At 42.9% G+C, this 11,390-nt stretch overlaps 1 protein-coding gene across 1 annotated transcript; it reads left to right on the forward strand.

Moving 5' to 3' along the window:
• The first annotated feature begins 374 nt into the window (after window positions 1-374).
• On the forward strand, window positions 375-6,788 carry DYNLT3 (dynein light chain Tctex-type 3). The gene is made up of 5 exons (XM_029046661.2): window positions 375-475; window positions 2,326-2,367; window positions 3,269-3,392; window positions 4,226-4,303; window positions 4,785-6,788. The coding sequence occupies exons 1-5, from the start codon at window positions 446-448 to the stop codon at window positions 4,859-4,861; spliced, it is 351 nt and encodes a 116-aa protein (XP_028902494.1). The 5' UTR covers window positions 375-445; the 3' UTR covers window positions 4,862-6,788.
• The last annotated feature ends 4,602 nt before the right edge of the window (window positions 6,789-11,390 follow it).

Consider the following 11,390-nt stretch of genomic DNA (forward strand, 5'->3'; position numbering starts at 1 on the left):
TACAGGGCGATCAGGTTGTCCCACGTGGGGCTCACAGTCTATCCCCATTTTACAGATGAGGTCACTGAGGCCCAGAGAAGTGAAGTGACTTGCTCACAGTCCCACAGCTGCCAAGTCTCCAGCGCTTAGAACAGTGCTGGGCACATAGTAAGCGCTTCACAAACGCCATCATTATTATTACTATTTCATCAGGGTCCAAGGCTGCCCGTCGGGGCGAAACGCAGCTCTCCAGCAACCCCCCGGCCGGCCGGCAGGGGGCGCCCCACCGGGCCGCGCTCCCGCCCAGGCCGGAGGCCGCAGTGCGCCTGCGCGGGCCCCTCCGCCCGGGGACGGGGCGCGGCCGGAGGGGGGAGAGGGCGGCCTCAGCCCCACGAGGCGACCAATCCGCCGGCTCCCCGCCCCAGCCCCGCCCCCCGCTCCGGGAAGACGAGCCGCCGCTCCCGCCATGGACGACTATCAGCCCCACGGCGATGAGGTATCGGCTCTCCCTGGGGCCCCCAGACGCTCTCCTGGTCGCCGGTGACCCCCTCCGCGGGGGCCGGCTGCCCCTCGGCCCTCCCGCTCCTTCCCCGCGGGCCGCCGCGCGCACGCGCCGCGGAGGAGCTCGCGCCCGGGAGGGCGGGGCGGGCTGAGGCGAGCGCGATGACGTCACTGCGCGTCACGTGCGGCGTCAGGGCGCGGCCTCCTTCCCGGGGTGGGAGGGGGGGAGGGGACCCGGCCGGCCCGCGGCCATTCCTGTCAGGCGGCCATTGTTGTCAGGCGGCCCCGTGTGAGGGGGGAAACCGCGGCAGCTCCGCCCCGGGCGGCGGCTTTCGGAGCCCCGTCCCTTTTTCTCCCCCAACAGCCGGCCCTTTTCCCCCCACAACCCCCAGTGGGGAAAGGCCGGAGGCCGCCGTCACTTCCGGCGTGACGTCACCGGGGGAGGGGGGGAACCAGTTATTCATTCATGCATGCGATCATTCATTCATGATTCATTCATTCAGGTAGTCATTCAATCGTATTTACGGAGCGCTTCTTAGGGGCAGAGCACTGTCCTAAGCGCTTGGAGTGTACAGTTCGGCAACAGATGGAGACCATCCCTGCCCAACACCGGGCTCACAGTCTAAAAGACACCAGCATCAGTACCTTCAGAAGAGATAAATAGAATCATAGATCTGGACACGTCATTTATCAGATAGAGCAATAAGTAATATAGATTTCATTTAATAGTATTTATTGAGCGCTTACTATGTGCAGAGGACCGTACTAAGCGCTTGGAATGGACAAATCGGTAACAGATAGAGACAGTCCCTGCCCATTGACGGGCGCACAGTCTAATCGAGGGAGACAGACAAAAACAATAGCAATAAATAGAATCAAGGGGAAGAACATCTCATTAAAACAATAACAAACAAATAGAATCAAGGTGATGTACATCTTATTAACAAAATAAATAGGGTAATAAAATTTTTTTTGGGTATTTGTTAAGCATGCACTATGTGCCAGACACTGTACTAAGCACTGAGGTAGATACAAGATAATCAGGTTGGATGCAGTCACAGTCTTAATCCCCATTTTACAGATGAGGAGGGGTAGATACAAAGATAGTCAGTGCAGCTACAGTCCCTGGCCTTCTTTGGGCTCAGTGTCTAAATAGGAGGGAGTACAGGTATTGAACCCCATTTTAGAGCTGAGAAAACTGAGGCACAGAGAAGTTAAGTGACTTGCCCAAGGTCACACAGCAGACAAGAGGGCAGGACTGGCATTAGAGCACAGGTGGTTCTGATGCCCAGCATGCTGAACCCATAATTATCCAATTCTGCAGAGCTCCATAATTTCTAGTAGGCATCGGGGATCTATCTCTCAGCCTCTTTGGTTCCTGTGTATAATATTGCATTATTAATAATAATCATTTTGGTTTATCTTAATCCTTGGTTACCTATAGGATAATCAGATAAAAACCCAGTCCACATCCCCCAGGACACTCACAGTCTAAGGGAGAACAGATGTTTAACCCCTGTTTTATAGATGGGGTAACTGAGGCACAAAGGAGTTAAGTGAGTTGCACACTTAAGTGGTCACACAGCAGGTAAGTGGAAGAGCTGGGATTAGAATCTATATCCTCCATCTGTTAAGTTTGTGCTCTTTCCAGTAGGCCACACTGCTTTTCTTCATTCTGTGGGTTTATACACAGCCATTTCACTTCCCAACCCCTCATTTCCCAGCACCTCCTCGCCTCAGCTAATAAGAGGAAGGGAAATGCTAAAAATATTGAAAAAAAATTGTAGAAATGAATCACCAAATTACAAATTCATTTACCTTTATCGTCAATTGTTTTCTTTTCAGATTGGCTTCAATGCCGATGAAGCGCATAATATAGTGAAAGAGGTAGGTTATATGTTTTGTTTGCTATTTACAAGCTGCATTTTCTTGAGTTCTCAAATGGCTTATTTTGAACTTTTTTTACACAGAGGGAACAACTTAAGAGTTAGCTCCTTCTCTAGACTGTAAACTTGTTGTGGGCAAGGGAACATATCTACCAACTCTGTTATTGTATCTAGTAGTAATTAGAATTATGGTATTTCTTAACTACTTACTATGTGTCAAGCACTGTTCTAAGCTCTGGGGTAGATAGAAGTTAATCAGGTTGGACATAGTCCCTGTCCAGCAGGGCGCTAACAATTTATCATACTCTCCCAAATACATAGTACAGTGCTCTGCACACAGTAAACTCTCTATAAATACCATTGATTGATTGACAGATTATGCTCTAAGGTGTTTTCCATAAGCCGCTTTGGCCAACTCACACCTGTTTTTATTTTGTATGTGAAATGCTGCAAGATTTGTTTTGGAGGAAATTAGGTACTTTTTTAGGATGAGAAAGCATATTGCCATATTCTAACGTTGACTTTGTTGACATTAAAATGCTCATGCGATTTTTCTTCTCAAAGCCACTCACCCTACATGGGCATTCTCACAATCCACAGCAGGGCCTTTCAACTGAAGGGAAACTCAGAGCAGGGAGCGTGTCTATCACCTCTCTTGTTTTATAATCTCCCAAACACTTAGTACCGTGTTCTGCACGGAGTAAGCGCTCAATATGTTCCATCGATTGATTAAAGAAAATTTATATAAAGTTTGAATTAGCAGGCAGTTCCTCTTGATTTAACCTATGAAAATAAAAAATGCCGTGTAGTAGAAGTGGTTATGTTGAGTAAATACGTGATATTTGAATTAAGCAAATTTAACTTGCCTTCTTTAGCCTCAGTGTTTTTTCTTGTATTTTTAGTGCGTAGATGCTATCTTGGGTGGCGTAGATTATAATCAAAATAATGTCAACCAGTGGACTGCAACAATAGTGGAACAATCATTAAAACATTTGGTAAAGTTAGGGAAAACTTATAAATACATTGGTAAGTTACTATATCTATATTCACATTTTTCTCTGTGTAACTTTATTTTTCAGGTATCTTAGTATCAGTGCATCATCAGAATAGCTTTAGAACCTTTGTATCCCTGCTGATTGATGCCTTATAGTTACATATCCATAGTTTATTTTAATGTCTGTCTCCCCCTCTACACTGAAAGCTCTTGAGGACAGGGATCATGTCTACCAAGTGTGTCATGTTGTACCTTACCAAGCACCTTGTACAGTGCTTTGCACGCAGTGAGCGCTCATTAAATACCATTGATTGATATTGTTTCCTAGAGAATCCTCCCTGAAAATGCCATCTTTTTGGATGGCGGTTGAATATCTACCAATTCCCACTTATTCCCCGCTTCCATATTCTGTCTCCTTTTTCCTTTCCTCCACCACTTCTTGCTACTTCAAAGCGCTCCTTCATTTCCTCTAGAAATATTTCAGTTGAAACGTCAACTGAGGCAGCAACATGAGGAGTGATCTGCTTGTGGCATATGAATGCTACATTTATTTCTGGGAGCTGGAACCTAGGCAACATCATTTACACACACACACACACACACACACACACACACACACATTTACTTACCCCGTTTCTGTTATCCACTGACGGAATCTGGTATTTCTAAAGCTTGCTTAGGTCCAAAATGAAAGAGTAGTATATAAGAGTTCAAAAAGTCTATGGGTTTTTTATGGCATTTGTTAAACGCTTAATATGTGCCCCTAAGCTCTGGGGTAGATACAGGCTGTGTCCAATGTGTTACGTGCTATATTCTGATCTCCCTGTGGCATTTATGAGGTTGCTTTACATGTACTGTTTTTCAGTCACCTGTGCAGTGATGCAGAAGAGTGGATCTGGTCTTCACACAGCCAGCTCCTGTTTTTGGGATACTACTTCCGATGGTAAGAGCTCTCCCATGGAATGAAGCAGAATGAAAGGGATCACAGAACCAAATCAAGAAACCCATTCAACACCGTACTATGTTTTCTGGGTTCCTAAAATATCCCGTGAGTCCAGGGTTACAAGGGAAAATCTGACTCTCACCAAACCTGCCATCATAAATTAATTACACACACATAACTAAATATTTTATATCACTCAGTCATATTTATTGAGTACTTACTGTGTGCAGAGCACCGTACTAAGCGCTTGGGAGAATACAACATAACAGAGTTGGCAGACACATTCTCCCCAAAAAGCCTGTTTGGTAAAAGAGGCTGTTTCTCTTACCCAAACCTGCCTTCATCAATTAATTGCACAAATGTAACAAAAGTGTTTTTTTTTAAAAAAATCAACAACATGATTGGTAATAAAGCGGTGCTTTTCATATTATGGCTGTTTCTTAACTTTTTTTTTTTTGGCGGGGGTGGGTGTCTTTTTTAGGAACTTGTACCATAAGATGGGAGAATCGGACCATGAATTGCATTGTCAATGTTTTTGCCATCGCTATTGTCCTGTAACTAGCTGAAAACTCCGGTTGCATCAAAACCTTGAATGTTAGAAATGATCATGTAGTCTTGAAAAAATATTGCTGGTGTTATTTAATTCTCTTGCTAATGCACTTATGGAGAAGGCGTGCAATTTTCTTCAAAGCATTCAACAGAATAGGGAACGTGCAAGTATATTATAGCGGAGCTCAGTAAGTTGGCAACTAAATCTCATACATTACACAGCAGTCTTTAATCAACATTTGGAAGAGTCACATGTAAAATTACAATGCGGGACCTGATTTTTGCATCAGCCTTTATTTACTATATGGTTTCAAGGAGATCGAAGAAGATGTTTCAGATTGTAAAATTCCTACTCAGCACGAGAAGGTGCGAGGAATGCCTACAAGCCCAGGAACACCAAATTTTCCTAAGACTGTAGAAACTAACTAATGCAATCTATACAGTGCCTCTTTTTTTCACCTGATTATATATATAGATATATATAAATACTGAAAGATCATTTTATTACTTTGAAATTTGGATATTGCTTTAAAAAACTATTTATAGAAGAGATTCACTTAGTCTATGTTTTTGCTATCGAGGATTATTAAAATGACAATGAATTTTGGGTTTATATTTTCTGAGTATCATTTAGAACGCTGCTTTAGTTTTAAAATCCCCAAATTCGCAGCCGAGCAGTTTGTCAGAATCAACTCTTCGACTGAACAAAATGCATTTTAGTAAGCATATAGACTGACTCAGTGGCTAGACTTCTGTATCTTTCAAGTCATCCACTTTCTGATCATACTTCTGGTGCTATGATATGAACATCCGTTTATTTTCTGTTCTTTGAATTCATATGTATTTGGCCCAGTTTAAGGTTTGGGTACAAAAGTGCCCATTTTTTTTGTAATTCAACCGCTTCTGTGGGGGAAAAGTCAAATCTCAGCAGCTGCACTGAATAATCTCTGTTCGGAGAGGGCTCTACTTAGCCAATGATCATAAGAAGTATTTAATGTAAAACTAGGAAGGGAAGCAAAGTACATATGGATTTATATAAGAAAACTGAGGTGCCTATCTTAATCATAAAAGGCCTTATACTTAGTGTAATTGTACTACATACTAATGTTTGATGGTCTCCATTGTAAGAATTGCTATTATTTGTAGATACTTTTCATTTGGACTCAAAGAGTATGGAATAAGCTAAAAACATAAATTATACTTTTGTTAATCAGTCGTTCAATCAGTGGTATATACCGAGCGCTTGCTTTGTGCAGAGCACTATGCTAAGAGCTTGGAAGAGTACAGTACCATACAGAAGGTAGACACAATCCCTGCCCTCAAGGAGTTTACAATTAGCAAATTATAAAATAACTCAGGACCTTTGAAATGTTGAAAAATATGTTAGCGTTAAAAATTAAAATAAATTCTTTGCTGGGCTTCTTAAGCATAGAGATGAAATTAGAAAATGGTCCATGCAAAAAGTCATTATCTGAAAGTCTGAATGTATGTAGCGGAACGCCAGTATGTGACATTGGTTTGAGGAATATTGAGCATTAGTATTATGAACATGAACAGTGGGGTATCTTTTGATTAAGCCATATCTGTATAGCACTTTAGTTGGTTTTTTTAATCAATATGCTAAATTAAGAGTTTAAGAAAAAATGTCATAAAAGATAAAATTTAAAAGTCGAGGATTGCCAAAAACTTTTTATGGTGTCTACTTAGTAACAACCATTAGTTATCAGTTAATCTGAATTCTGTTTCTGGTTTGGTTTTTGTAATAAACCTAAACTCCCCTCTCCCCCCCCCCCCCCCAAATATCTGTGTAACTCAATTCACTGGAATGCTCCGACAGAGGACCGGTTAACTAAAATTAAAAATAAAAAAATACTGAAATCATGTGTCTTAGAAATTCTACTCCTAGCAGAAATAAAGATTGTTTGCTTTAACTGCACCTTTGCTGTCTCTAAGTCATTATTTAATATTGCAGACCTCAGAAACTCGCAGTTGTACCTGTCTGAGGACAGAAAATAACAAAAGAGCTCACTTTTGGGTTGGTGCAGCAGCATCGAGTCTGTGGCACCATTTCTACACTGACAATCATTTTGGAGACCTCACTAGCAATCGAGTCCCCATAGCACTTTTGTACCTACCTGTAATTTTATTTCTTTATGTCCATGTCCGTCTCCCCCTCTAGACCGTAAGTTCGTTGTAGCCAGGAAATGTGTCTGTTATATTGTACTCTTCCAATCGTTTAGTACAGTGCTGTATACACGGTAAGCACTCAATAAATATGTTTGACTGCCTACTGCGTGCAGAGCACTGTACTAAGCCATTGGGAGAGTACAGTATAACAGACACATTCCCTGCCCACAGCGGGGAGACAGACATTAATAAAAATAAGTAATTCATTATATCCGATTTACAGATATATACGTAAGTGCTGTATTGTACTTTCCCAAGCTCTTCATATGGTGCTCTGCACACAGTAAACGCTCAATAAATACGATTGAATGAACGAATGAACGCTGTGGGGTTGAGGGTGGGGTGAAAACCAAATGTCCAAAGGTCATAGATCCAAGCGCATAGACGATGCAGATGGGAGAGGGCTCCTCTGTTTGCCCTGGGGTGGCCCAGGACCTGGGCTGGTGGCTCAGATATCTCCAGCGGGGCTACGAGGACGATGTGGAAGTAGAATGAGCGGCTGCATCAGAGACGGCTCCCTGAGGAAGGCCTTTCTGATAAAACAGCGCCAATTTGGTTGCCAGTGCCCATGGTGAATATTAACATTTAGAAGGGGAATTGTACGGGAAATTTCATTGATCCAGTTTTATGACATCGTAATAAAGGTCTATCAGGCATCTGTGCCCACTTATTCTGACTGGGGGGGGGGGGGGGGCAAAGAAAGATGGAGCTTAGGATTTAGCCTAAGCTACGATGCCAGCCTAAATAAAAAGAACCAAAGAAGCGGTGTGGTCTAGTGGAAAAAGCACAAGCCTGGGAGTTAGAAGACGGGTCCTAGTCCCGGTTCCGCCACTTGTTTGCTGTGTGACTCTGGGCCAGTCACTTCACTTCTCTGGGCCTCGGTCACCTCATCTGTAAAACGGGGTTTAAAGCTGTGAGTCCCATGTGGGACATTGGCTGTCCAACTGATTAGCTTTTTTGTACCCCAGCCCTTAGTAAAGTGCCTAGCCCAGAGCAAGAGCTTAACACATACCATTTTTTTTTAAAGCTGTGAAACTACCCACCGAGAAGAGGTGTGTTTATAGCACAAACAGGAATAAAATGCATTTTCAGAATTCTTTAGCGAAACAATGTTTTAGAAATTGAATTGTTCCATAAGATTATTGGAACTAGTTTTATTTTTAAAGGGTATATATAGCCATTATCCTTATAGGAAAAAGACTTAGTACTGGCATCCTAAATATTTCATAATAAATTTAGATTCTGTCAATTTTGCTATCAGATGTTTGCACAGGACATTCTTGTTTGAAATTTTACTCTTCTGCTTCAGTCCACAAAATTCTCTTAAACGTGTTTAATAAATATTCAGTTCTTTTATCTTGCAAGCCAATTTGTCACCAAGGTTCCTTTATTCCAGTTTCCAAGTTGTAATTAAAAGTTTTAAAATGGGAGGTTTAAATTTGTAAAATTAGGGTTTTCCAGGGGAAATGGCAACTTGAAGCTTTAATGATATCCTCATAAATTACCAACATCTCAGTATATCTATTTGAATTCTCTTTAGGAAGAGTATTACATAGGTCTTTGTTGCCACATCCAGCTAGGATTCAATGCGGCGTTTTGTTTTTTAAAAAAATATATTTCTTAAGCGCTTACTATATGTATCAGACGCTGTAACATATGTGCTGGGTAGATGCAATATTATCAGGTTGGACACAGTCCATGTCCCATATGGGGCTCATAGTCTTAATCCACATTTTACAGATGATGTAACTAAGGCACAAAGAAGTGCAGTGACTCGCTCAAGGTCACACAGCAGACAATCGGCAGAGCCGAGCTTAGAACCCAGGGTTTTATTGTCGCCATCAATCACAAGCAGTTATTGAACATCTGCATGGCACATGATGCACTATGTATTGTGGTGTTTATACAGTCTGGCCTGGAGAAACAAAGTAGAAACACCTGCCAGCCTTAGCTGTTGGAATTTGGCATTTTCCATGATAGTTATTTACAGAAATATCCATGCTTGTCTTGGGTGTGACAGACACGGAGATGGCACACTGGGGGGACAGTGTGAATACATGGTGAGCTCATGTCTTTTTCTCTATTCCTCTCTTTCATCTTTCCCCTCCATTCCCAGCTCTCCCAAATACATGCTATTTGGGAGTTATCTGATGGTTGCTCAGCGTAGTCTCAGGCAACAATCCAGACAGTGACTAATCCTTTTCTGTTTCGCTCAAGGGGTTTGGAGAGGAATGGTAGGTGGGAGATGGGACGATACCTGGAAGGGAGCCGTTGGATCGAGGAAGGGTTTTTTTTTTTAGGATGGGGTAAAGAATAAAGGAGCAGGTTTGAAAGCAGTGGGGAAGGAGCCATTGGAGAGTGAACAGTCGAAGATGGCATGTGGTGGAGGGAGGTAAAGGTCTGAAATAGCCGTCACAAGCAACGAGAGTCAATAAGGATGGAGAAAGAACGTTGCTGGGAGGAGAGCACCACTCTCCTCCCTGTCTCACAAGCCCATAACCTTGGCATTATCCTTGACTCATCTCTTTCATTTAACCACATATTCCATGTCACAAAATCTAGTTGGTTCTACCTCCACAACTTGCTAAAATCTGCCCTTTTCCTCTCCATCCAAGCTGTTGCTATGCTCCTCCAAGCACTTATATTCCACCTTGGCTACTACATCAGTCTTCTCCCTGAACTCCCTACCTCCTGTGTCTTCCCTCTCCAATCTTCACTTCAATCTGCTGCCTGGATCATTTGTCTAAAAAGCCGTCCAGTCCACGTCTCTCCTAGCCTCAAGAGCTTCCAGTGGTTGCCCATCCCCCTTCACATCAAACAGAAATTCCTTTAAAACATCCACCACCTCGTCCCCTCCTACTTTACCTCAATGATTTCCTACTACAACCCAGCCCACCTGCTTCATTTCCCCGACGTCAACCTACTTTGTGTATCTCCATTTTGTCTGTCTTTCCACCAACCTCTTGTCCACATCCTTCCTCTGGCCTGGAACTCCCTCCCCCTTCATATGTGACAGACCACACTCTCTCCACCTGCAAAGCCTTTCCTAAGAGCCTTCCCTGACGAAGCCCTCATTTTCCCTATTCCTTCTGTTCCCTGCGTCACTTACACGCTTGGATCTGTTCCCTTTAAGCCCTTGATATTTATCCCACCGTCACACCAGCACTTAATTACATACCCATAGTTTATTCTCCTGTCTAATCCCCCTTCTGGACTGTAAGCTCCTTGTGGGCATGAAACATAGCTATCAACTTTATGGTACTGTACAGTGTTCTGCAGACAGTAAGCACTCAATAAATTCCTCTGATGGATTGTTAATGCAAAACCGAATGGCACTCTATTTTACCAGAATCACATTTGACCATTGCTTTCAAATCCAGAAGGTGGAGCCCTCCCTGTAGCAATAACATTTCGTAGCTTCAGAACTCCCGAAAGTTGAACTGTAAAGTGCCCTTTCGATACCTTTATGTGAAGGAGCCGAATTTGCTTATAAAATATTCTCCAGCATTTGCCAGTTTGCAAAAACTATAATAAGGTAGCAAAAGCCTCTGGGACGATTAACAGTGATTAGCCTTAGCTCTCTGTGATAAGCCCATAATAAGGGTTCAATAAATACAATTGATAAGTTGATTCCCAAAACCGGTCACTTGGGAACTGGAAAGAAATTCCCCCTTAACGCCTTCAGCATCCTCCAAGTCCATCCACGTCGTTCCTCTAGAGCACTAGAAATTGCTTAACAAATATCATCATCCTCTGTGATCTTTAGGCATTTTATATTCATCCCACTCTCAACCCCACAACTCGTACGTACATATCACCAAATTCTATATTATAAATTATTTATATTAAGGCCTGTCTCCCCTTCTAGGAGAATGAAGAGAGCAACCTGGGGAGTAGCGATCTCATCTATCTCTCTGCCAACCACTTGCCTCTGGCCAGGAATACCCTCCCTCCCCAAATCCGACACAATTACTCTCCCCCCCTCGCTTCAAGGTCTTAATAAAAGCACATCTGTGAGAGGTCTTCCTTAACTAAGCCCCTCCATTCCTTTCCTTTCTTTTCCTCTTCTCCCACTCCCTTCTGCATCACCCTGACTTGCTCTCTTTGTTCATCGCCCCCTCCCAACTCCATAGCACTTATGTCCATATCTGTCGTTTACTTATTTCTATTAATATCTGTCCCTCCCACCCTCCCACCCCAAGACTGTGAGCTCATTGTGGGCAGGGAATGTGTCTGTTTATTGCTTTATTGTATTTTCCCAAGAGCTTAGTACAGTGCTCTGCACCCAGTAAGTGCTCAATAAATACAAATGGATGAATGAATGAAGAGTGAAGAGGATGAAATAAAAGAT

This window comes from Ornithorhynchus anatinus, chromosome 18 (genome assembly GCF_004115215.2).
Source record: "Ornithorhynchus anatinus isolate Pmale09 chromosome 18, mOrnAna1.pri.v4, whole genome shotgun sequence".
Lineage (NCBI taxonomy): Eukaryota > Metazoa > Chordata > Mammalia > Monotremata > Ornithorhynchidae > Ornithorhynchus > Ornithorhynchus anatinus.

Bases quoted from the DNA above. Each gene is read 5' to 3' on its own strand.
- DYNLT3 (XM_029046661.2), top strand. From the start codon at position 446: ATGGACGACTATCAGCCCCACGGCGATGAG. The intron at 2,368-3,268 runs GTAGGTTATATG...TTGTATTTTTAG, and splicing joins CGCATAATATAGTGAAAGAG to TGCGTAGATGCTATCTTGGG. The intron at 4,304-4,784 runs GTAAGAGCTCTC...TGTCTTTTTTAG, and splicing joins TTGGGATACTACTTCCGATG to GAACTTGTACCATAAGATGG.